Here is a 27,654-nt window from a genome sequence, read left to right on the forward strand (position 1 = left end):
ATTATATCCAATGGACACAGAAATATATCTGTAGTGAGAAGAGTACAACTGTCGATCTTTAGGGAGTGCCCGGCAGTTAAAGGATGGTGGATCTTGTGACTAAAGAGTTTAGTCAGCTATTTACGTACCGTTGGAGCTTCAAGCTATAGGTCCATAAAATCTCCTTGGTAGCTCAATGGATTAAAGTTGAGAATCAGTTTTTGGGTCTATTTGAAATGTTCAAATTGATAAGATGGAGTTTGATTATATATGATATGATTAAACTGGTTCAATTATATATGATATAGCTGACATGATATATGAGATACATTATTTGGAGGAATTTGATATAAATATGATTTGTATCAAGTACAGGAGAAAAGGACTATGGTTTAAATGTTACATATGATGTGATATTGAAACTATAGGTTATAAATATAATATGATAAGTTAGTTATTATATTTATTTATAATTAAAAAAATTATGAGATAATTGCATGCGGTTTCTTCTTTTACCGTGCGTGAAGTGGGAGGTCTTATTCAGTTTTCATAACTGAAGGATAAAATAAAAAATGTTTTCATTTTGGAAAAGAATCGTTGAATCGTTAATTATGTACATAACCTATCGTTTAGCTCATGAGAGACTATGCGATAGTCATCAAGTGTTTTTCTAAACGATCGTGTACACGCGCTATTCTCTAAACGATCGTATAGCTTTTTACTAAAAAATTGCGTGGCAAGCGAGCTTCACTAAACGATTGTGTAACGATCACACCTGATTTCCTAAACAATTGTGTAAATGATCACACCTGATTTTCTAAATGATTGTGTACCTGCTAAAATTTTACTAGACGATCAAGCACAAAGTCTATACGATAGACACTATACCCTTCCACTTTCTTGGTTGTTGAGTTCGATCATTGTTTCCTCTAAACCTCTTGATAACTGGTAGAAATGCAAGTTATTGTAGCCTTTTATTTAGAATTATGAGGGTTAACAAGTAGAACATGCGATGATTATACTAAGAATTCATGTGAAAAGTGAGCTTACGTCGATCAGCATTGAAAATCTCGACTAACCCAATATTATGCGTTATTCTGTAACAAAATGTCTATTTTTGTAGCTATCGCAGGAACCAATCACATACGGTGAATCCCAGACCATCGCAAGGGTGATTGTGTACGTTCATCACATGGATGTTGCGGCTAAAGAGTAATAACCATGATAGAAGGGTTATCGCAAGGGTGGTGAAATGTGTTAGTACTTCGGAAACCAAGCATGAATGCATACCTTGAGAGTATAAAAAAGATGATGTTGACATTTCACCTACCACGCCATCAGTAGCAAAGATTCAGAGCAGGTCCATCACGCTGTTAGTGACAGAGACTCAGAGTGGGACCATTAATGCTGTTGGCGATTGAGCTCTATAAATAGAGCCTTAGAGCCCAAATCAAAGCATCCGAGCTTCTGCCTTCAGGTAGATCCTTGTGATTACAGATGAGAGCATGAGAAGACATTCTTTGAGAGTTCTTCATTCCTTTACCCATTCCAAGTGGCGACTGGAGCTTTTCTGGAGATAGATCTCGAGAGAGACTACTCCACCGCCCATCCATGTCACCACCGGCAACCTTGACATACATCTGATGGAAGCAAGACATTGTCTACATCTAGCCCTCCATCTCTCTTCTTATCTCTGTATTGTATTATATTTTGGCTTAAGATATTAATATGTTTTGTAATCAATGCATCTCTTTATTTCCTTCAACTCTATCTTCATTAACTTCTTCTTTATCATTTCTTACTTTCATTGCAACGAACTAAGTAAGATTGCAACAGTATCGCATACTTAATCATGCAACATAGATATATGAAGCTTGTAGCAAACCACCGAGAGGTATGCATTACGCGAGTATAGTGAGTAAACCCTCTTTTCTTAGTGCGAGGCTGAAGTAACGCTTGTCTATTAGCTGATCAGCGAGTAAGTAGTAGTGGAACGCATTAAGCAAAGTAGGTAGTGTTCCTAGAGATAGGAATAATCTTATGTCAACCATGCTTTTTGTGATCATCTTGTCTTCTAAGTGTATCATTCATCATTTGGATATACTTAGGAGAGTAGTCTAAAGAGCAAATCTAGGCTTGGGAGAGTCAAATTGGATCCCATAAGCAAGAGTAGAAACTTAGGAATAAGTTCTATTTGCTATTTACACATCGCATGCGCCCTAGAAATAGGATATAGTGGTATGCGATCATTTTGTCATATGTGCGCATAAGCAAGAATAGAAACTTAGAAATGAGTTCTATCGACATTTTCGCATATGCATCGCATGTGTATATTTTTATATAGCATGATCGGCTGGGGTTACCCTTGCGATCAAGCTTTATGATGCAGTGAAGTTATCTCCTCCATCATTTTATCTATTTGTCCATGCATCTTATTATGTGTTAACAGTTGCTGCGTCTCTACTAACTCTCATAGTCATACTTCCATTCTTAATTTGTTTAGTTAGAAGTAGGAGTAGCGCATAGTCCTTTAATTTCATTATTCTTTTATTCATCGCCGCAGACACATTACTTCGCAACATTTAGTTACAAGTCCCTAAGTTCGACCTCGGATCACCCCTGAAACTTGCATTCTCGTTATACTTGGCGAGAGAGCAAGAAAACTTATGACAGTAATGCATGGTCATCGCATATATTCTTGAACACATATTGCATATGTCTCAGTCGAACGCATGACCATCAACACATGGAGATCAACGCTTATCATAAGATGCATGCATATTTACGCTCCATTTTCCACCCATCACCTCTATCAAATCCGACAGAGCCCACACCTCTTAGATTCTCACTCCGAGAATACCAAGATTACTGAATGGTGGTGTTCGAGAGGTTACTTGTTCGTGGAGAAGCTTGTTCATGATTGACTAGACGATTGGGTAGACGATCGTGGAGACAACAAAAGGTTGTTGTTCCAGACTCTATGAAAGCAAGAGAAAGTCAAAAGAAAAGTTCTTCAAAGGTATATCTCTCGTTACTTTGGTATTTAATTTCTAAAGCATGTCGTAATTTTGTTTAAAATGCATAACTAGTTTGCCTATTTGTGAATGTTTGTAATTCTGTCACAATAAATTTGGAACGATCTTGCTTCCGCTCATAGGTTCTCTTTGATAAAAGCTCCCTCAATTGGTATCAGAGCCAGGTTTTGATATTCCAAATCCATTATTATATAGAATAGAATTTACATTCTTGGTGGGTGGAAGCATGTTTGCATTCTGTTTAAGTGTTAAATAAGTTTGTGGATGTGGATAAGTTTGGACAGCTCAAGCATAAATCTCTAAAAAGCATTTTCAACACCAAAATGGAGGAGGGTACATCTGTTCAAGAGCACATTCTAAACATGATGGTCCACTTCAATGAGGACAATCAGGTTAGCATCATTATGCACTCATTGCCAGATAGCTTCCTACATTTTGTCAGCAATGCAATGCTGAACAAAGTAGACTATACCCTTACAACTCTCCTCAACGACTTGCAGATATTTCAATCCTTGCTAAAAAGTAAGGAGAAGAAGGGAGGTGAGGTAAATGTTGCTTCATCTTCAAAAAAGTTCCATTGGGGTTCGACCTTAGGAACAAAGTTTGCACCTTCTACTTCTAACACTTCCATGTGGAAGAAGAAGAAGGGTGGTAAGGGGAAGGGGAAGGCACCTGCTAACCCACAGCCTGTCGCTCAGTGGGGAAGGTGACCAGCATCGGTTGACAAAGGAAAGTGTTTCCATTGCAACCAGGATGAGCACTGGAAACGGAATTGTCCTCACTGGTTCAAGGAGAAGAAGAAGGCTAAGGCCAAGGCAAAACAAGGTAAATATGGTTTACTAGTTTTGGAAACCTGTTTAGTGGAGAATGAGGATTCTGTCTGGATTATTGATTCTGGGGCCACTAATCATATTTGTTCTTCTTTTCAAGGGATTAGATCCTGGTGGCAGCTTGAGGCGGGAGAGATGACAATGTGAGTAGGTACCAGGCACGTCGTCTCAACTATGGCAGTGGGAGGACTCCAGTTAACTTTACAGAAGAAGTTTATCATTTTGAATGATGTATATGTAGTTCCTGAGTTAAAGTGGAACTTAATTTTTTTAAAGTGTCTGATACAATGTAAATATACTCTTCATTTTGATTTGAATAAATTGTTTATTCATAAAGATGGTGTTGAGATTTGTTCAAAAAAATTGGAAAATAATTTGTATGTGCTAAGACTATTAGCAAAACATTCCCTCCATAACATAGAGATGTTTAAAACTGTCGTAACTCAAAATAAACAACAAAAGTTTTCTCCTAAGGAAAATGCCCAACTTTGGCACCTTCGATTAAGGCAAATCAATCTCAATAGGATTGAGATGCTGGTGAAGAATGGACTTCTAAGCGAGTTAGAGAAAAATTCTTTACCTGTGTGCGAGTCATGCCTTGAAGGCAAGATGACTAAAAGATGTTTTACTAAAAAGGTTATCGAGCCAAAGAACCTCTAGAGTAAGTGCATTCAGACCTTTGTGGCCCGATGAATGTGCGAGACAGGGGAGGTTATGAGTATTTCATCACTTTTACTGATGATTACTCTCGGTATGGATATGTTTATTTGATGAAACGAAAGTCTGAATCCTTTGAAAAGTTTAGAGAGTTCAAGGCTGAAGTTGAAAACGCATTGGATAGACGGATTAAAACATTTTGATCGGATCGGAGTGTAGAGTTTTTGGATTATGAGTTCTAGAACTATATGATAGAACATGGAATCGTTTCCCAACTCTCAATTCCAAGTACACCTACTGTAACGACCCGACCCCCCTAGGACTGAAGTTGGGCCGTTACTAAACATATGCATGCATGAAACTTAAAACGAAACCCTTTTATAGTGAAATAAATGATAAATAAATAAGGTAAATTCAAAAGACCTTCATTAAATTCAAATATTAAAAACAAACGAAAGGGCACACATAAATCATAAGTGATAATAAATAGGTCTGAAAACAAATCATAATAGTAAGTTTCAAACGCCAAAACTGAAAGTTTGAAAACATGAAAAGAAATCTAAACATCATGAGCGGAAGCACAAAATTAGTCCCAGTGGCTCGATCACGGATTTCGCTTGTCAATCACTGATGCATCTCTACCATTACCTGAAACAACAACATAAGAAAGGATGAGTATAAAATACTCAGTAAGTAATCCCCACTACTGGGGCAGGCTAGGCATCTATGTCCTCTAGATGTCTACCTTTGGTGGAAACATATAAACTTCTCTAGTCCTCATGGGACACATACATACATGAAAAACTGATTTTTATCCTACTATGGTTAAGTATGCCTATTACCTCTAGTACGTCACGTAGGACACACAATCTCTAGTGAATCCCGAAGGAAAGTACCACCTCTAGTGAATCCCGAGGGAAACACAACCTCTGGTGGAACCCGAAGGAAACACAACCTCTGGTGAATCTTGAAGGAAACACAACCTCTGGTGAATCCTGAAGGAAACACAACCTCTGGTGAATCCCGAAGGAAACACAATCTCTGGCGAATCGTGAAGGAAACACCACCTCTAGTGAATCCCGAAGGAAACACAACATCTAGTAGGCATCTAACTAATCAGTGAGGACATTATCACAATCTCAACATCACTAGTATCACAACTTGGTTCTATAACATACATATATATCTCATCGTCCTAGTCTCATAACATACATATACATCTCATCATCATGGTTCTTTAACATACATATAGATTTCGTCATCATAGCTCTATAACATACATATACATCTCATCATCCTCAGATTCAACAGGATCTTCAAGAATAATAATATACTCAATCATCCTACCATTCAAATGTCTCTATGCACATCTGGTCTTTTAAATCCTCATGTCAGCAAGGCATACATAAACATCAAACCATCAATATATCCTTAGTAACCATAATTATTAATACCTGACTCTAGTCCTTTCAAACCCCAATCAATGAAGGCATACATGAACATCATGGTAACCAATAATCCTCAATAAATCATAATTATCAATGTCTGGCACGAAGGCAGTTCCAGTAGTAAGATTACTTACCTCAAAGTAAATCCAAATTAGTTCAAGCAAGCTCATCCCCTCCTTGCCAAGCAGAGCGTTCAAGCGACACCTATATTAAATCCAATATTTAAATTAATCCTTAAGTCCTTCCTAATTAACCAATATACTCATGGTTTCTAGTTTGAACTTCACTGAAATCGTGGCTTGGTCCAACGTAAATTTTCAAAACTCACAAAGACTTACCAACCCTAACAAATTTTCCGCCAAAATTGGTCTTAAATTTCAAACTTAATGGGCCATATCAAAATCCTCCCAAATCGTCAATCTAAAATTCCAACATTATGGGCTAATCAAATCAGACATAAATCTTAGTGGGTAACAATAAATTTATGTCAAAACTTGATAGACATTCAAGCTACTTTAAGAAAAGCCCATAAAAATACCCATTAGCTTACCCAAAAAATCTCAAGAATCCGATGAGAGCAGTGGCAAAAGAAAACCCACACGACAGACCCGCGATGATAGTAACTGCAGTGCGTGGGTCGAGGTTGGGTGACGAACGGCTATGAGAGTGGACAAGGCTGGGCGGCGCGTGACTTATGATCTGGGCGGTGCGGACTGAAGAGCGGTGGCTCTCAGTGAGCGTTGGTTGGCAATCAGTGACTGGTTGGACGCGTCTCAAATCCGAACTGCGAGCATCAGATATGGTAGACAGCTAAAGTCGCGTGGCTGGCTTCTCAGGCTCGACACAACTGGGTGACGGAGAGTAGAGCAGCGACGTCTGACTGGAGGCGCAAACGGCTGGAGGCGGCGAGCCAATCGACGAAAAGGAAGAAAAGATTTCTGTGGGGGGCGGGAGGGGGGGGGGGGTTGCCGGCGCGAGGGTGAAAAGAAGGGGAAAAGAAAGAAAAATAAAGGAAAATAAAAGGAAAATAAAATAATATATATTTATTTCATTTTATTCTTTTCCTATTCCACTTATTCTATTAAATTCCTTTCCTTCCCAAAATGAAATTAATTCCTGCTATTAATTTCCAAATTGAACTATGCAACAGGAAAAGCCCAATTTTCACAATAATTAAACTTCAGCAATTACACTTAAATGCCCCAAATTCCAGAAACGCCCTCGAATGATAAAAAAAATTACTGAAATTACACTACCATAAACTTTTGGGGTGTTACATTCTTCCCCACTTACAAAACTTTCGTCCTCGAAAGTTACTTCTGAAATAGCTCTGGGTACTGGGCTCTCTTCTCTCCTCTCGCTCCCAGGTGGCTTCCTTAAACTGATGATTATGCCGTAACACTGTCACAAAAGCTATCTCCTTGTTACGCAACATCTTTACCTCTATAGCGAGAATTTCCATGGGCTTCTCCTCGTAGCTTAAGTTAACATTCAACTGTAATGGCTCAAAGTCAACTACATGGGATGGATCTGCCACATACTGTCTCAACATCGAAACATGGAAGCCATTATGAACTGAAAACAGTGATGGAGGTAAAGCTAATCGATAAACTACAGGGCCAATTAGCTCTAAGACCTCGAAAGGCTTGATGAATCTCGGACTCAACTTCCCTGTCCTGCCAAACCTCAGAACACCGTTCATAGGTGCCACCTTAAAGAACACTTTATCACTAGTCTCACATTAGCATAACTTTTTTGACTGCTCTGAGCCGTGTGCATACGAGCTCCGATCTTCTGTATTGCCTCATTTGTGGTAAACTAGCTCAGGCCCTAGCAACTTCCTCTCCTCTACTTCATCCCAACATACAGGAGACCTGCAACTCTTCTCATATAGGGCATCAAATGGCGACATGCCGATGGTGGCCTGCTAACTGTTATTATACACAACTCCATCAAATGCAGGTGAGAGTCCCAACTCCCTAAAAACTTATCGCCCGGGCACGCAACATATTTTCTAATATCTGGTTCAAATGCTTTGTTTCACCATCAGTCTGTGAGCTGAAGCTGTAATACATTCTGACTGGGTATCCAACACCTTCTCGAAAACTCTTCTAGAAACTAGATGTAAAACGAGGGTCGTTGTTTGACATAGCTGAAACTAGTATAAAAATGGTGTGACAACCCCTTCCATAAATAACTATGAAACTCAAGATGCTGAAAACCAACAATATTTTAACACGTTCAAGCTGAGAACTATGAAAATTTTTGTGAGTTTAAGAAAGTCTTATCCACTAAAAACATATATTTGAGCTTACCATTTGTCACAGGGAAAACTTCATGTGTGTAGTAAAGAAACTGGTCATGCTATATAATGCGTCATCTGAAGATACGTACCAAAACAAATCTGGTCAACTGAAAACTGCTTCTACTCTAGAAGTGTCGACTATGATGTCATTCTTAGGGTTTACATGTCTGAGAATAACTCTGTCTAATTAAGTCTCACCTCCATGAGGCTACTGTCATGGGCTATAAAACTTGCTTGAGCCAATCCTCATATTATTCTTTAGGCTTAAGACAATCACATATCATTACTTAGACCCTGCAGCGGATGAGTTTAACATTCCCTTTGAAAATTAGGTTTTGAAGTCCCTAGATGCTAAAGCATCAGTCAATTAATAACACATTTTCATAACCTCGTAATAACCGTAATTGATCCCTGAAGTTAGTTTTTTTTTAACGCTAAAACCTTCTTGATTCATAAGTCATAACTTGAATTACTCGTACTCCCTAGAGCTAGTTAACTCATTGCCAATATAAAGTAAAACATATTATCCTGTACTGCTCCAAACCCACCTATAGCAACTTCTTGTTATCAACTCAACTTTATTACTAGTCCATCCCTTATGGCAATGGTGATATTGGAAGATCTAACTTACTTACTTTTGTGCATATACCACTTTTGTCTACCTCAAGCTGGATTAATTCCCCTTTTCAATCAATTTGATAGTCTTTCTAGTACATGTTTCAAACTTGCACACTACATCAAAATCCCTTAAATCATACTAATGCCCTCAATGGTTTACCTCTTAACTGATGAAGCCTTAACATACCATGTCAATAGTTCTTGAATATCTAATGTTATTAGTAACTCAATTTATTGCTTATCTCTTCTCAACCTTTTGTTTTTGGTATCAGATTCTTGTGTTAAAACCAAGTTCCATACCCAATCACCTATGTAAGCTATTTTTCCATCCAACACATATTGTCTAAAAGTTCCACATAATAATGAGGTATTCTTCTTTTACACCAGAATAAATACCTTGTAACCCCTCCTATCAAGCCTCCAAACCATACTTAACTAAGAGTTTTGAACACATTAAATTTCTCTCTCTTTCCAAAAGAGTAAACTTTCTTAGATACTTTTCTCTCCTTCACACTTATCTTTGATAAAACCACTAAATTCAAGACACCTCATTTTTTCATTTTTTTCATTTTTTTTCCCACTTTCCAAGTGGAACATAATCTCTTTACTAAATTATATTTTACTTAACTCTCCATAAATCTTATCTCTCTCACTAAGAATTTCCATCTGTAGAATTCTTCTTTGCCAATTTACATACTTTTAAACTCCAAAATACTTTTGTTTCTTCAAATTTGCCTAACTTGGATCTCCTCATCACAATAAGGCTCTGGGTTTAGTCTAGGTATACGAAAATAATATTTCAACCTAAACAAATAACACCTTGCTTTATCCTTTTTAATTTCAAGGTCATGTTCAACTATTTTAGCTTCCCTTAATGACATCAACTTAGCTAGATCTTCCCAAAGAATTTTTCATATAGCACATACTTTACCTAGTCCATTAAGTTCCTAGTATTACCAAAGTGCTTATGACTTATTAATTCTTTTCAAAGTTCATCTCAAAATGTTTGGTTTAATATCTCAAAACCTGTAATAAATTTATAGACTCTTCTCCTTTTCCTTCTTATCCATAAAATAACTTTTAACCTTATACTTGAGTACTGGCTTGTGTATTTATACTACCACTAATTGCATTATCCAACACAAAACATAACACTAGTCCTGGATGAATTCTTGCCTCGATAATTTTATTCTTGGGCTTAAACATTTACGTACCTTTATTCAAAAACTGTCATGACTCCACATAACTTCACCAACCTCTTAAGATCTCTGAACTGAGGTATATATTTGTTCGTTTCTAACAGAATTTCCATGAGATAAACTAGTACCAAGGGACCTCATAATTTATTCTATTTTTATTTTTCTCCTTTTGTAATGTCGTACCTGATAATCCTCTTATAATAACTCCTTCATGTCACTACCCTAGCATTAAAACATATTGGTGCATTTAAGCTAAACAAATATTTTAACGCACAACTATCATAAAACTTTCAATTGATAGGAGATACCTAACGATGACTTGGAATCCGTTCATGAGCCACAGGGACAATCTGGACTTACATAGTAAGTCAGTCTACAAAACCCAAAACATGGGCTCTGATACCAACTGTAACGACTCGACCCCCCTAGGACTCAAGTTGGGCCGTTACTAAACACATGCATGCATGAAACTTAAAATGACACACATTTATAATGAAATAAATGTTAAATAAATAAGGTAAATTCAAAAGACCTTCATTAAATTCAAATATTAAAAACAAACGATAGGGTACCCATAAATCATAAGTGATAATAAATAGATCTGAAAAGAAATCTTAATAGTAAGTTTCAAACGTCAAAACTGAAAGTTTAAAAACATGAAAAGAAATCTAAATATCATGAGCGAAAGCATAAAAATGGTCCCAGTGGCTCGATCACGGATTCCGTTTGTCAATTGTCGGTGCATCTCTACCTTTACCTGAAACAACAACATGAGAAAGATGAGTATAAAATACTCAGTAAGTAATCCCCACTACTGGGGTCATGCTAGGTATCTATGTCCTCTAGATGCCTACCTCTGGTGGAAACATATAAACTTCTCTAGTACTCATGGGACACATACATACATGAAAAACTGGTTTTTATCCTACTATAGTTAAGTATTCCCACTACCTCTAGTATGTCCCGTAGGACCCACAATCTCTGGTGAATCCCAAAGGAAAATACCACCTCTAGTGAATCCCGAGGGAAACACAATCTTTGGTGGATCTCGAAGGAAACCATCACTTCTGATGAATCCCGAAGGAAACAAAACCTTTGGTGAATCCCGAAGGAAACACAACCTCTGGTGAATCCCGAAGGAAACACAACCTCTGGTGATTCCAAAAGGAAACACAACCTCTATTGAATCCCGAAGAAAATATAATCTTTGGTGAATCCCGAAGGAAACACAACCTCTGGTGAATCCCGAAGAAAACACAACCTTTGGTGAATCCCGAAGGAGACACAACCTTTGGCGAACCCCAAAAGAAACACCACCTTTAGTGAATCCCGAAGGAAACACAACATCTAATGGGCTTCTAACTATTCTGTGAGGACACTACCAAAATCTTAACATCAAAAGTATCACAACATGGTTCTATAACATACATATATATCTCTCATCGTCCTAGTCCCATAACATACATATACATCTCATCATTATGGTTCTATAACATACATATAGATTTCGTCATCAAAGCTCTATAACATACATATACATCTCATCATCCTCAGATTCAGCAAGATCTTCAAGAATAATAATATACTCAATCATCCTAGCATTCAAACGTCTCTATGTGCATCTAGTCTTTTAAATCCCCATGCCAGCAAGTCATACATAAACATCAAACCATCAATATATCCTCAGTAACCATAATCATTAATACCTAACTCTAGTCCTTTCAAACCTCAGTTAATGAAGGCATACATGAATATCATGCTAACCAATAATCCTCAATAAATCATAATTATCAATGCCTAGCATGAGGGCAGTTCCAGTAGTAAGATTACTTACCTCAAAGTAAATCCAAATTAGTTCAAGCAAGCTTATCCCCTCCTTGCTAAGCAGAGCCTTGAAGCGACACCTATAATAAATCCAATATTTAAATTAATCCTTGAGTCCTTTCTAATTAACTAATTTACTCACAGTCTCCAGTTTGAACTTTACTGAAATCGTGGCTTGGTCCAAGGTAAATTTTCAAAACTCATAAACATACCAACCTTAACAAATTTTCCACTGAAATTGGTATTAAACTTCAAACGTGATGGACCACCTCAAAATCCTCCCAAATCATGAATCTAAAATCCCAACATTGTGGGTCAATCAAATCAGACCAAAATCTTAGTGGGTAACCATAAATTTATGTCAAAACTTGATAGGCATTCAAGCTACTTTAAGAAAAACCCATAAAAATACCCATTAACTTACCCAAAAATCTTAAGAATCCGATGAAAGCGGTGGCGAAAGAAAACCCGCGATGACAGCAATTGCGGCGCGTCGGTCTGCAAGGCTGGACATATAAGTGGTGCGTGGGTTGAGGTTGGGGAACACGTGGCTAAGAGAGTGGACAAGGCTGGGCGGCGTGCGACTTATGATCTGAACGGTGCGGACTGAGGAGCGGTGGCTCTCGGTGAGCATGGGTCGACAATCAGTGACTGGCTGGATGCGTCAGATCCGAACGGCTCAACGGCTGACTGGACGCGTCTCAAATCCAAACGGCAAGTGTCAGATCTGGCAGACAACTGAATTCGTGCGGCTGGCTTCTAAGGCTCGACACAATAGGGTGAGGGAGAGGGGAGTTGCGGCGTCTGACTGGAGGCACGAACGGCTAGTGGCGGCTTACCCAATCAACGGAAAGGAAGAAAAAATTTCGAGGGGGGGGGGGGGCTTGGGTGGTGCGAGGATGAAAGGAAAGGGAAGGAAAAAAAAAAGAAAAAAAAAAGGAAAATAAAATAAAGTAATATTTATTTCATTTTATTCTTTTCCTATTCCACTTATTCTATTAAATTCCCTTCCTTCCCAGAATGAAATTAATTCCTGCTATTAATTTCCAAATTGAATTATGCAACAGAAAAAACCCAATTTCCACAATAATTAAACTTTAGCAATTACACTTAAATGTCCAAAATTCCAAAAACACCCTCAAGTAATAAAAAAAATTATAAGATTACACTACCATAAACTTTTGGGGTGTTACATACACCTCAGCATAATTGTATAGCAGAGAGGAGGAACAAAATCTTGTTGGACATGATTCGGTCGATGATGAGTTACGCTTCCTTATCGGACTCGTTTTGTGGTTCCTTTCAAAAGTGTTGCGAGAACACCTTTAAATTTGTGGAACGGGCGTAAAGCTAGTTTGCATCACTTTCGCATATGGGGTTGCCCAACACATGTGCTTGAGGCCAATCCAAAGAAACTGGAACAACGTTCGAGGTTGTGGCTCTTTGTAGGCTACCCTAAAGATACACGAGGGGGTTACTTTTATGATCCAAAGGAAAACAGAGTGTTTGTGTCGACGAACACTACCTTCCTGGAGAAGGATCATATGAGGGAACACAGTCCACGTAGTAAAATCGTGTTGCGTGAACTTTCCAACGAAACTACTAAAACTTCAACAAAATTTGTTGATGATCCTGCTCTGTCAACAAAAGTTGTTGATGGAAGTTCATCTAGTAGGTCAGTTCCACCTCAAGAGTTGAGAGAACCTCGTGTAGTAGGAGGGTAACAAACCCACATGTTCGCTATGTGGGTTTCACTGAAATCTTAGCTATGGTAGCCGATGGCGAGGTTAAGGATTTGTTGTCTTATCAGAAGGAAATGAAGGATGTTGACTGGGATGAATGGGTCAAAGCCATGGATCTCAAGATGGAGTCGATGTACTTCAACTCAGTTTGGGAGCTTGTAGATCAACCTGATGGGGTAAAACATATAGGTTGTAAATGGATCTACAAGAGGAAACGGGGTGCCGATGGGAAGGTACAAACCTTCAAGGCTAGTCTTGTGGCAAAGGGTTATACCCAGGTAGAGGGAATCGATCATGAGGAGACTTTCTCGCCTGTTGCCATGTTGAAGTCTATTCGTATCCTCCTGCCTATTGCCTCATATTATGACAATGAGATATGGAAAATGGATGTCAAGACTGCCATTCTGAATGGTAATCTTGAGGAGACCATTTATATGGTGCAGCCCGAGGGTTTCATAGCCCAACGTTAAGAGCAATAGATTGGAAAACTGAATCGATCCATTTATGGGTTGAAACAGGTGTCTCGATCTTGGAACATTCATTTTGATACGATGATCAAATCGTACGACTTTGACTAAAACGTTGATGAGCCTTGTGTCTACAAGAAAATCATCAACAGTTCAATAGTTTTCCTAGTGTTGTATGTAGAAAATATCCTACTCATTGGGAATGATGTAGGTCTACTTACACCAGTTAAGAACTAGCTAGCGACCCAATTCCAAATGAAAGATTTGGGAGAGGCTTAGTTTTTTCTGGGTATTCAAATCTTTTGGGATCGAAATAACAAAGTGCTAGCGTTGTCTCAGGCATCGTACATTGACAAGATGTTGCTCAAGTACTCGATGCAGAACTCCAAAAGGGGCTTACTACCTTTTCTGCATGGAGTTACATTGTCTAAGGAAATGTGTCCTAAGACAAACCACAAGAAGTTGAGGAGATGAGACGGGTCCCCATGCATCTGTCGTCGGCAATTTGATGTATGTGATGTTCTATACTAGACCAAACATTTGCTATGCTGTGGGGATAGTCAGTAGATATCAGTCTAATCTAGGACAGGGTCACCGGACCGCCGTCAAGAACATCCTCAAGTATCTTCAGAGAACGAGGGACTACATGCTCGTGTATGGATCTATGGATTTGATCTTTACTGGATACACGGGCTCTGACTTTCATATTGATAAGGATTCCCAAAAATCCACTTTAGGCTCAGTGTTCACTCTTAATGAAGGAGCTATAGTGTGGCGAACCACTAAGCAGGGGTGCATCACCGACTCCACGATGGAGGTCGAGTAAGTAACAGCTGGCGAAGTACTAAGGAGGCTATTTGGCTCAGGAAGTTCCTAACTAATCTGAAAGTTGTTCCAGACATGTCTAGGCCCATCACCCTTTATTATGATAATAGTAGTGTTGTGGTGAACTCCACGGAGTCTAGGAGTCACAAGCGCGGCAAACATATAGAGCGGAAGTATCATCTCATCCGCGAGATAGTGCATCAAGGAGACGTGATAGTCACATAGATCACTTCGAAGCACAATGTTGCTGACCCGTTTATAAAGGCTCTCACAGCTATAGTTTTTTAGGGTCATCTTCAGAGCATGGGTCTACGAGACCACTCGCAGCTGGACTAGGGCAAGTTGGAGATTTTTGTACAGGGCCTTAGTGCCCTAATTTATTGATTTGTACTTTTTTTTGTGTACACTCACTCGCTTTAGGACAAGTGGGAGATTGCTGGGGTTGATTCCCTAAACTCTCGTAGGGTCTTGTAGTTTGTAAACACCTGTATGAACAAACGTTTTTTATGTAATAATATGAAATATTTACTTCATTGTCTATGAAACATGAGATGTTTTATTTTCTTTACCACAAACAAATAAACTAAGATCCCTGGTTGTCGTTGTAACTTAAGAATGTATGTGGAGACATACAAGTGCAAAACGAGGCAAAATGGTAAAATGGCCCAGCTATACTTATAAGCATCTATGAAGGGTTATCATACTATTGATTGGTTATATTCTATGGACACGGAAATATATTTATAGTGGAAGAGTAGAACTGTCTATCTTTAGTGGAGTGCCTGATCATAACAGATGGTGGATCTCGTGACTAAAGAGTTTAGTTAGCTATATACGTATCGTTGGAGCTTCAAGTTACAGGTCCATAAGATCCCCTTGGTAGCTCAATTGATTCAAGTTGAGAATTAGTTTTTGGGTCTGTTTGAAGTGTTCAAATTGACAAGAGGGAGTTTGATTATATATGATATGGTTAAATTGGTTAATTATATATGATATAGTTGACATGATGTATGAGATACGTTATTTGGAGGAATTTGATATATATATGATTTGTATCAAGTAAAGGAGAAAAGGCCTATGGTTTAAATGTTACATATGATGTGATATTGAAACTATTGGTTAAAATATAATATGATAAGTTAGTTATTATATTTATTTATAACTAAAACCATTTTGAGATAATTGCATGCGGTTTCTCCTGTAACCATGCGTGAAATGGGAGGTTTTATTTATTTTTCATAATTGAAGGATAAAATGAAAAATGTTTTCATTTTGGAAAATAATCGTTGAATCGCTTAATTAAGTACACAGCCTATCGTTTAGCTCACAAGAGACTACACGATAGCCATCAAGAGTTTGTCTAAACGATCGTGTACACCCGCCATTTTCTAAACGATCATATAGCTTTTTACTAAACAATCGTATAAAATATCACACCTGATTTCCTAAACGATCGTGTAAACGATCACACTGGATTTCCTAAACGATCGTGTACCTGCTAAAATTTTACTAGATGATTAAGCACAAAAGTCACTATACTCTTCCACTTGCTTGGTCATGGAGTTCGATCGTTGTTTCCTCCAAACCTCTACCAAGTCCAACAGAGCCTACACTTCTTGGATTCTCACTCGAGAATACCAATGTTACTGAGTGATGGTGTCCAAGAAATTACTTGTTCGTAGAGAAATTTGTTCGTGATTGACCAGACGATTGGGTAAACGATAATAGAGACAGCGAGAGGTTGTTGTTCCAGACTCTACGAGAGCAAGAGAAAGTCAGAAAAAAAGTTCTTCAAAGGTATGTCTCTCATTACTTTGGTATTTAATTTCTAAAGAATGCCGTAATTTTGTTAAAAATGCATAACTAGTTTGTATGTTTGTGAATGCTTGTAATTTTGTCACAATGAATTTGGAACGATATTGCTTCTATTCATAGGTTCTCTTTGATAAGAATTCCTTCAATTTCCATAAATTTTTGTTCAAGGCATGGAATATCATAAAGAAGAGATTCAGCTCTCTCAAATTTGGACTGAAGGGTTAACACATTAGTTTTAGAAGATTGAAGATCTACCTGAGAGTCAGTAAGAAGACGGTTGAGGTGGTGATGTTGGATTGAGCCTGAGTTAACTCTTCAAGAGGTACGCAAGACTCCATCAGTAGTTGGTAAGGTTAGCCATGCTTATTGTCGAAGTATCAATACAGGAAAGACACTGAGGAAGAAAAGATAAAGAAGACTATCCAAAGTTAACATACTAAAGAGTCGAGGCCTTAGGGAGAGCTAGAAGTAGATAACAGACCGTGAGGAAAAACAAGACCAAGAGAAACTAGTATGTGCTACTGAACCAATGTAAGACCAAAACGACTAGAGTCGTCAAGGTGACAAACAACGTCCAAGAAAGAATCTACACTAGAAGATCCTTTGTAGGTTTTGGGTACTACACATGAAAAACAATAAGGTTGGAAAAGTGGGGATCATGAAATGCGGCTCCAACAAGGGAAATAGAGGCAATGGCAACTTACTGTATTCCCTGAACCTGTTGGAACCACGTAATGAGAACCTTCCAGGCAAGAAAGAGTCAGTTTCCACTGGCCTAAAACCAATCATTTTTTCAGTTTTTAAAAAAGCAGGTTCGTGTACTTCAACTCTTTCTTTTGCACTCAGATTGTAGAAATACTCGCTAAACCTCAGATTTTGACTTACATTATGAAAAGACATAAAAGTAATTGCCGATACAGGGGATCCATTGTCGTGCTAAGCTCAATGAGGATAACAACCAAAAAAATGACTCCATCCATTGGGAACAATATGAGCGGGGTCTAATTGAAGCAATGCCAAAAAACTTTGAAGAAAAAAGCCCAAAGGGAGGTGAACACCAAACAAAAAAACATAGTTAGGTAAAAAGAAACTTAACTGGGAGGAGGATCAGCTATACATTCATTCGGGTTAGGAATCCTCATATGAATGTCTCTTGGAATAAAGTAGTCAAGCCTCAATCTATCAAAATGAGATTCGGTGACATAAGATGACAAATTAAAATAACAAACGTCGGCCCCCTTTCAAACCCCTCGGCCTTGACCTCGAGAGTGGCCTCATGATAAGAGAAGTCCGAATGAACTCCATCAAAGTAGTCATCAAAATTATCAATTTAATCAAGCTATAGTCATTATCATTAGCCATGATAAAGGAAATTTCAACTAGCAAGATACAAAAGAAGTAGAAAAAAATATGTAAGGAAAAGAACACCCACCCTAAGGAGATCGAACTCGATAAGAGTCGAGAAAAAAATGAATGGGGCTAAGAGTGATAATATAGAGGATGGAAAAAGAGGGGGGTCGACCTGGGCTCCGAGGCTGAGAAAGAGAACAAAAATGACTTTATGATGAGGAAGCAAAAGACCTAAGAGATTCTATCTGAAAATAAGCAAGATAACCTAAGGGTCTATTTCTTAAAGTGATGTGATGCAACAATGAAAAAGCATGGGAAGCATGAAAGGACATGACATGACAATTCAAGAAAAAAAGAATCAAGGCTTGTTTTTGCTAAAAAAAACCAAAAGGGCATGCAAGAATCAATGAGATTCCCTTGAGCATTATGAAAGGTAATGTAATAGGCCAAAAAGGGGAAGTTCAAATCTAAGGATTTCAGTTGAAAGGAAACTAAGCTAGTTGGCCTCGATCCAAAGCCGACCAAAGAGGGCACGACACATGGCACTAAACTAATTGAAGACCAATGGCAGATGACATGGAAGCATCACAACCATTAGTAACAAAATAGCTAGAGTTGGAAGGGTAATGCGACAAGAAAGATCGATAAAGAGAAACAATGAATTATCCAAGGAACATAAAGATAAAGTGACTACAACTCCACCTAAGGGATGGAAGATTAGGCTAGGAAGCTGGTTGAATCCAAATAAGATTGGCCAGACAATATTCCACATCAGCTCACGATCAAGGGTATACCTTAGGTATAAAAGTGCAAAAGTCTGTGGTGAGCTTATCCTTGAGGTGGGCCTAACATAACTGGGCGCATAACTTCATCATGAGATGGAGAAGCACATAGAAAAATTGGTTGGACCTCAAAAAGGTTTGGCTCGGTAGGCCCAACAGTCCCTAGCAAGTCCGAATTGAGCTTCACGATGAGGTGGCAACAAAATCGAAGAGGGAGAATATACTCCCAAGATAGGTTCTTAGGATTAAAACCCAAGGTAAAATAGCCAAAAAAAAACCACAAACCCTAACTTGGGAGTGGGAGCTAATGTTACGGGTGGATTCTAGAATCAAGGGCAAAAGCTGTTGGAAATGACTTTTGGACTTAGGCTTATAGGAAAAGTTAAGAGAGTGGGAAGTTTTGTCCTACATAGATAGATTTAGAATTGCCTAAAGTGTATAAATACCAAGGCATTCTAGATGAGAATCTAAAGTGAGTTGGTGGTGGAATTATAACCCTTTCACCACATGCACGCGCTGCTGCCGCTTCCCGTCTAGTCGAACAAGCGGGCGGGCGGGTTCGGTTCAAGTTCGGGTAACGGCGCTTGCACGAAAAAGAATTAAATTTTTATTACTTATTCTTTTATTTATAAATCAAATTTTTATTACTTAACCATCCTGACCGTTTGAGTTTTTGTCCATTGGATTTTATCTATTGAGTTTCTGTCCGTTGTAGTTTCTGTTCGTTGGAGATTTTGTCTGTCGAGTTTTTGTCCGTTTCTTTCCATCCGTTAACGGACCTTTCGTTTGTTGGTGTCCTCCTCTCACACACTATATAATAATACTGTTCAGATATGTGAGAGAGGATACACAACTGAATTTTATTTCTTCTTCTCCACTTGGTTTCTACTGTTCTGAGCAATCTTCTTATCGATTCTAGTCCTTTTTCCAGCGAATGCACGCCTGAATTTGGAGGTTATGTTAACCTTGGGGGGCAACCAGCATAAGTAATTAGCACTAAGGTCGTGCCATATTTGCTTTCAGGGCAGTGGTTCTTCCATGGTGCAGCAACTTTTGTGACATCTGTTTCAACAAAAACGTTAGTCGGGAAGATAAAAGGAAATGGGTTGGGAATCAAATAAATAGGTCGACCTCATCCCGATCAAGGTCGAGGTCGAGACTGAGTCTGAAGGAAGGTCCATCAATCGGAGGTCCAAAAGGCCAAGTACGCAAGGAATAAGCTTAGACTGGCCCAAGCAAGAAGACCGAACCATTTGGCCTCTATCCGAACATAATCTACAATCCAATAAAAAACCCTAATCAGATAAGGAATAAGAGAAGGATCAAAGCCTATAAATACATCATTATAACTCTATATAAGGTAACTTAAACTTTCAAGTTCTTTTCTATTTCATAATTCTCTTACTGACTTAGGTATCAGAGTCCTTTTTCTTTGTTTTGCAAGTCCTCCCTTCCCCAAATTACAAATTTACTATTGATGTCGCGTAAAGGTCAAGTGTGTTTTTCCTTTGCCAAAATTTGGCGTCAATAGTAGCAACACTTAAATCTCTCCAACAAGGATCATGGTTAAAGGGATTTCGGCTAACTTTAAAAATACATTTTAAAAAAAAAAGATTGTTTGTAGGTCTAGATCATAACTAATAAACAATAAAGAATCTAAGTATGAAATAATAGAGAGTTTCACATAAATAGGGGATAGGTTGACATTCACAAAAAAGGCAAAAAAAATTGGGGAAAAAAGGGTAACAATATCTTTTTGGTCCCTCAATTTCGAGTCTAATTTCTATTTGATCCTTAGATTTTAAAATGTTATACATTTAGTCCTTAAATTTTGAGTTTTGTTTCAATTTAGTCCCTAGGTTTCAAAATATTGTAATTTTACTATTGAAATTTGAGTTTTGTTTGAATTTGCTCCCTAGATTTCAAGATTTACATTTTTAACTTTAATTTTTCTCTATATAGGCTATTTGTCAACAGATTAGTATTATTATTATTTTGTCTATTTTTCAAACTGGAAGCCTAAAATCGGTCATTTCTTCCCATTTCCCATATTTTAATTGAAGGGCCAAAATACAATTAACTGAATCTAAGGTGCCCAAATGGAAACTTTTAGTGCAGTCCAAGTTACACCAAATATAAAATTGCCAAGTTGTAATTTTGTTTCTTTTCTAATTTTTTTGTGTGGTAAAAATGAGGAATACAAAGGTTAAGTGCAGCTAATTACTGCTCTTTAAAATTATCGGACCAAATCACAACTAAGAGATTACTCCTACTTTAATTTAGAACTACCAAGAAGCCCTATTACATACATATCTCAAACATCATCATTATTATTACACATAGATTAATTAAACTTCAGGTTGTGTAAAGTCAGCAGCCAAGGACATGGACATGGCCAACCTTCTCTTCATCTCCTTTTTGGAAAGTTTTTTCACAAACTTAAAAGTGCTACAAGATCCCACAGGAAAAGTTTTATTGCTATTTGGTCCACTGCCTTTTTTATTCACATAACCTGAATAATCCCATATGTTGAATTCAACTTCTTCTTTTAGATATAATCCTTCTTCTTCTCCAATTTCCTCAATCTTCCATTCACTATAAGGATATGATGTCTTGTGGGTTATGTGAATTTCCCCATTTTCTGCCAATAGTTCCTTTGCATTCCTCATAAATCTTCTCACTAGATTCTGGTGAAGTCTGTCCAAAATACCAAAACAAAACCAAAGGGGCCATTACAATTTGCAATTTGCAATTTGTTGAGGTTTTATATAAGACTTTCTACTAACCCTTGTATATGTTTTTTTAAACATATTGGAAAGTTAGTTAAAATACCATTTTTATTCCCGTACTTTCAATTATTCAATTTTAGTCCATTCTTACTATTAGTTTCTTTCTTGATAACCAAACAAAATTAGTTCCTATGAGCATTACATTATCAATTATAAAAATATATTTATACATAGTGTTTTTTTCTTGCATGAAAGTTACTATTGTCATTATTAAACTTATTTCGATAAAAAAAAATTAATTTTTAATAACTAAATTTGAGATTTATTGAAATTATAATACTAAAAGTTGAATAATTGAAAAAATAAATACTATAAAATGGCACAAAGTTTAAACATTATCTACAAGACACTTAAAATATAGAGGTGACTTAGTTAAATTACAAATATAATCCCTAAGTTTGATTTTTCTTTTTATCAAATAAGTCTAGTATTAAATAGATTCCAAATTTTCGACATTTTTTTGAAATCTACAAATCTATAATATGCATAATTTAAAATTTTGACTAGACAGCTATTAACTAAACACGAGATTGAAAATTCATGAACGTATTCAACAAACATGAAAGTTTAATAAAAGCATACGAAAATATATAACAAAGTAGGGTTTTGATTTTGGTTACTTGGAATTGAATTTAACTTACTTGATTTGGTTGGTTTCATGTTCTCTAGAGTATTGGAAAGCAGCATGGGGAAAATTGAAGACAATACGATCAAAGGAATTGACACAAAGAGATGGATGTTGGCTCATTGTCATTACGTTCACTCCATGCATCACATCGCAACCAAGCTCCTCCAGCTCTTCCAAGGTTGTTTCAATCTTTGAGTTGTACTTTCTCAACAATGTCTCTTTTTATTTTTATTTTTTAAAAAAATTATTGGATTATTTAGGGAAAAAAAGAAAACACCAATACAAAATGTTATATTTTAAGAGAGAAAATCAGGCTTTCCATGTTTAGAAATAGTAATCAATTGGTGGAAGATTAAACAAAAAAGATAGACCTTAATTACTAAACTATACTCTAAGTTCATTTAATGCTAATAGACACTGCCTTCAATGTCACTGATAGATACTGATAGAAGTCTATTAGACATCATTGATAGTTCTAAAATTTTAGAATATTTTATAAATGTTTTGGTTTATTTTTCTATATTTATAAATAGTCCTAAAAAATATCCATTTCAATTCTTAACTTTATAATAATAATAATAATAACTATTTAGATCTTTTCTTTTTTCTTAATTTTAACTACTTCAATATTGGTGCAACTTTGGTAATTAACATGTTAATAAAAGTTCCAAGCCCAAATAAATTAGAGACGAACGTTGGAACACATAGAAATAAGATGAAAAAGCAATAACATAACAATGATCAAAATATTTTTATTTGTTTTTTTAAATAAATCTAAAAAGACTATGATCCCATTTGGTAACCACACCCATAAGTTATATGTTTTGTTATTTACTTTCAACTAATTTCTAAGACCAAATCAAGTTTTGAAAACTAAAAAAAAAAAGTTTTTCTTATAAAAAAATTGTTTTTCTTTTAAAATTTGACTAAAGATTCAAGCGTATTTTTACCAAATATAAATACTATAATACTGAAAAATTGAGAGAAAATCATTATTCAACTCGACCTTCCAAAAGTTTAGAAAACCAAAAGATAGATCATATGATGACTTTAAATTTTAAGGACCAAAATAGAATAAAAGTGAAATTAGTCGTAAATGATAAAATATAATAGATCAGAAAATGCATGTATAGAATCTTTGGAATGAAACATGTTGAGAGATGGAGAAGAAAGAAATGAAAAACAATTACTTTTGGAGTCAAGGGAAGTGGCAACCATATTGGTAGCTGATCCAAAGGCAGTGGCCAAAGCAGCTGAGAATGAGAAATTGCCTTCTCCAACAAGAAGTATGTTGTGGGAGCTGCTGTAATGTGTTATCCATTTATTTTTTCTTCTATTGGATCTTCCCATATTGATAATATGTGAGATCTTATAATAATAACAATACCCTTTATAATAACTCAACATATTTATATTGTTACAAGTTTTGGATTTGAAAAGCCATTTTTTTTTGGGGGGAATATGGAAGGTTTTTATTATAGTCTTTAATGGGAATTGGAATAGCATTCAATGAAATCCAAGGAATTGGATTCATGTATTGTTGAGTGACTTATGGCCTTCCTGAAGGTTATTTTCAACTCCTTTGTTATTTTTTAACTTTTTGTTTTAGTTTCTGTATTTTTTAAAAATGGACATTTTAGTCTATTTTTTACAAAAGTTCAATATGTGGGAATGACGATTCGACGTAAATTTTTCATCCAAGATATTTGTCTAAATTAGTTGAGTTAAACTTATGTTTGTTATATTTTAATAAATTGATGGGAAGTGTTTTGAAATTGTGATTTGAAAGAAAAAAAAATATGAAATGAAAATGAAAGAACAATAACAATTATTTTCTAAAAGTATTATGGACTAAAATGAAGATTTTAAATCTAACTAAAATGAATAAAAATTAAATGAACAAAAACTAAAATTGAAAATTAGGGACTAAAATAAATAAAAGATGAAAGTATATATGAACCAAAAGTTGTATGGTGTTTGTGTTGTTTGAGTATGGTATTAAATTTTGTCAACATATCGACATTTTATCATCAACATTTCTATACATTTAATCATGGATTCAACATCAACAAAATTGGTTAATCAATACTTTATATCATAAAGAAAAATTCATGAAAGATAAAAAGGAATATACAAAATATCACTAATATGAATAATAATGATATAAATTATGAATATTTAAATTGTTTAATGATATAAATTATGAATATTTTAACTTTGTTTAAAAAGAGTGTAAAAATATTTATTCAATTTAATTTAGGGAAAGTACTTTTGGTCGTTATATTTTGGGTCTAGTTTTCTTTTCATCTCTAGGTTTTAAAATGTTACCATATTGGTCTTTAAATTTTGAATTTAATTTCAATTTAGTACTTAAATTTCAAAATATTACAATTTTATCATTGATATTTGAGTTTTGTTTCAATTTTGACCTTGGTTTCAAAATTTATACTCTTAACCTCAATTTATTTTACTAAATACTCACTTTCAGTCATTGATTTTAATCTATTAATTAATAAAATAATGATGATATAAAACTTTAAATTTAATTTTAATGGGATGAAAAATAGTTAACTTTAATTAATTATAATTTTTTAAATTAATTAATATGCATTAATACTAAAGACAAAAGGTAAGTATTTAGTGGAAAAATCGATATTAAAATTGTGAATCTTGAAATCTAGAGCTTAAATTAAAACAAAACATAAATTTCAAGAATAACATTGTAACACTTTGAAACATAAGGGGCATTTGACCTACTAAGTGTGCGCGAAATTAATAAAGTCAAGGAAATATAAAGTTACTCAATGCATGTAAAAACTAAAGATAGATGAAAAATTTCTCCATAAATGTGAAAAGTGGAAAAATATTGGAAGATAAAATTATTCGATAAATGTGTAAATTTTGTATACTATTGAAGTTAAGTTGTTTGCTCAAACTAAAGAAGTTAGTGGGTGAAACGGCTAATTTAGGGATAAAAAAAATTTTTTTTTTTTTGTAATATTTATTAATATCAATATTTTATTGACATTTTCTTTAAATGGAGACCTGTGATATGTCAAACATTGAACTGGGTCCATGTATTATGTGACTGATGGGCTTCCCAAGGTTCTTAATAGTGCTTTAACCTTCGTGTCCGTTGGAACTTCAGCACCCAAAGATCGCAAAGACTTGAATTCTATTTTAAAACTATATATCATCGCTTACCTTCCTTTTTTCATTTTTTCCTATTAGTTTTCAAAATTAGCTGTATTTAGTTCTAACATTTTAAATTTATCATTTTAATCCCTCAATTTTAAAAAATATATTTAAAACAAAAAATTGCCATATGATCAAAAAAAAAAAAAAATAGAATTATTATTATTATTATGAAAAAAAAATGCATCTAATCATTATCTTTAAAATTATGAAATGTATATATATAATACGACAATCATTAGGTGTTGCCTATATCATGAATTGTATAAGATAGTATAAAATGATAATAATTTAATATTTTTTTTTAAAAAAAAAAAAGTGTTACCCATGGCAATATTTCATTGGATAACTAATTGAGGTGCACTTAATCTTTTCCTTTAAAATTACAAATAAATATAATAGGACAATGATTAGGTATGGCCTATAATAATAAATATGATATTTGTAATAGATAGTAGAATAAGAGAAAAAATCTAAAAATATATTACATCTTTAAAATATTATTTTGTAAATATGTATGAGTTGACTAGTCAATCTTTAATTTTTTTTTTTTAATTTTCAATTTCGCCCTCCCTTGTCTTGTTGCACATCTTCTTTTTTTAGTCTCTTAATTTTCTATTTTTTATTGTATTTTTGCTTCTTTCCTCCATTTTTTTCATTTTCTTTTATTTCTCATACTTTTGCTTCTTCCTTTTATTTTTATTTTATTTTATTCTTTTCTTTATCCGATTTTTTCTTCTTTTCTTTATTTTTTTTTATTTTCTTTCATTTCCTTCTTTTTTTCCTTTTTTTTTAATTTTCTTTTCTCTATTCCATTTTTGCTTATTCTCTTTTTTTTTTATTTTTCTTTTTTTCCTCCCATTTTTGCTTCTTCCTTTTTCTTCTTTTATTATTTTCTTTTCTTTTTTTTCCTCCCATTTTCTACTTCTTCCTTTTCTTTTTCTTTTTTTTTTTTAAATTTTTCTTTCACTTGTCCGGTTTTTGCTTCCTTTTTTCTATTTAATTTTCTTTCCTTTCTTCAGTTTTTCCTTTTCTCTTTCTCTTATTTTTAAAATTTTTCTTTCCTTTATTTGAATTTTTTCTTCTTGCCTTTTTTACAGAAGAATTATGAGGCTGAGTTTCGTACCCAAGACTTGAAAGTACTCAATTCATAAGTGACTTAACACACAAGTCAATCATCAAGTTTGATTATTATAACAAATAATAAATATAAATGAAAATGAAAGTCTATCAGTGATAGCCACTAATATTTTCTATCATTGATAGCTTAATCTTTGATTATGTTTTCATAGTTAGTAGCCACTTATAGAAATCTATCATTGATAGCCAACTTAGCGAATATAATTAATAAAGTTGAATCTCAAACTAAAATGTAAGTGGAATGCATACAAGTTATAACTAATAGCATGTTTATCAGTGATAAAAGCTATTATCGAAAAGAAAAGGGACTTATAAATGTTTGAGAAGGACAAGAAAGGGGCAAAAAGGTGTTTAGTAGCTATGATTGATGAAGCTACTATTGATAGCATGTTACCAATGATAGAAGCTAATACTATAGCATGTTATCAATGATCGAAGCTACTCGATAGCACATTATCGGTGATAGAAGCTACCTGATAGCACGTTATCGGTGATAGAAGCTACCACTGATAGCATGTTATCAGTAATATAGAGCTATCACTAATAGCATGATATCAGTAAGATTATTGATAGCATCTTATCAATGATGTTATTAGTAAAAGAAGTTATCACCGATAACCACAATATGAATGATATTAGTGATATCGATGATAGAACTTAGGTGATATCTATATATCGAGTTTCTTTCAAATGTGATAACCAGTTATAGAAGTCTATCATTGATAGCCTTAAGTGTTTATATTTCAAGGTTGATTCTAATTGATGAAAGTCTATCAGTGATAGTGACTGGTAGCTGCTATTAGTGATAGTCATGATGAAAGATATTATTAGTGATAACTACTGTGGTAATCAAAGTTGTTGGTTTTCTTTCAAAGTTGATCACTATTTATAAATTGATCATTGATAGCCACTAATAGCCTTAAGTATTAATATTTCAAAGTTGATTCCAATTGATGAAAGTGTGTCAATGATAGTTACTGATAATTGATTGTAAATTAAAAGCTAATACTTCAAGATTGTATTCAT

At 35.2% G+C, this 27,654-nt stretch overlaps 2 protein-coding genes across 2 annotated transcripts; both read right to left on the reverse strand.

The window, feature by feature from the left end:
• Window positions 1-5,105: 5,105 nt before the first annotated feature.
• LOC150033897 (uncharacterized) lies at window positions 5,106-7,651 on the reverse strand. Its single transcript, XM_090317117.1, has 2 exons — window positions 7,267-7,651; window positions 5,106-5,149 (listed from the first exon to the last, which is right to left on the reverse strand). The coding sequence occupies exons 1-2, from the start codon at window positions 7,649-7,651 to the stop codon at window positions 5,106-5,108; spliced, it is 429 nt and encodes a 142-aa protein (XP_090173243.1).
• Window positions 7,652-19,872: 12,221 nt separating this feature from the next.
• Window positions 19,873-23,643, reverse strand: LOC150033898 (uncharacterized protein At4g26485-like). The gene is made up of 5 exons (XM_090317118.1): window positions 23,484-23,643; window positions 22,307-22,511; window positions 21,277-21,573; window positions 20,085-20,151; window positions 19,873-19,938 (listed from the first exon to the last, which is right to left on the reverse strand). The coding sequence occupies exons 1-5, from the start codon at window positions 23,641-23,643 to the stop codon at window positions 19,873-19,875; spliced, it is 795 nt and encodes a 264-aa protein (XP_090173244.1).
• Window positions 23,644-27,654: the final 4,011 nt, after the last annotated feature.

The sequence above is a fragment of the Benincasa hispida genome, chromosome 9 (genome assembly GCF_027475165.1).
Source record: "Benincasa hispida cultivar pf3 chromosome 9, pf3_genome.v1.1, whole genome shotgun sequence".
In the NCBI taxonomy this organism is placed as follows: domain Eukaryota; kingdom Viridiplantae; phylum Streptophyta; class Magnoliopsida; order Cucurbitales; family Cucurbitaceae; genus Benincasa; species Benincasa hispida.

Bases quoted from the DNA above. Each gene is read 5' to 3' on its own strand.
- LOC150033897 (XM_090317117.1), bottom strand. From the start codon at position 7,651: ATGAACGGTGTTCTGAGGTTTGGCAGGACAGGGAAGTTGAGTCCGAGA. The intron at 5,150-7,266 runs GTAACTTTCGAG...TTGTTGTTTCAG, and splicing joins TACCCAGAGCTATTTCAGAA to GTAATGGTAGAGATGCATCA.
- LOC150033898 (XM_090317118.1), bottom strand. From the start codon at position 23,643: ATGGGAAGATCCAATAGAAGAAAAAATAAATGGATAACACATTACAGC. The intron at 22,512-23,483 runs GTAATTGTTTTT...AAAAATAAAAAG, and splicing joins CACTTCCCTTGACTCCAAAA to AGACATTGTTGAGAAAGTAC. The intron at 20,152-21,276 runs GTTGGCCATGTC...ATTGGATTGTAG, and splicing joins AAAAAGGAGATGAAGAGAAG to ATTATGTTCGGATAGAGGCC.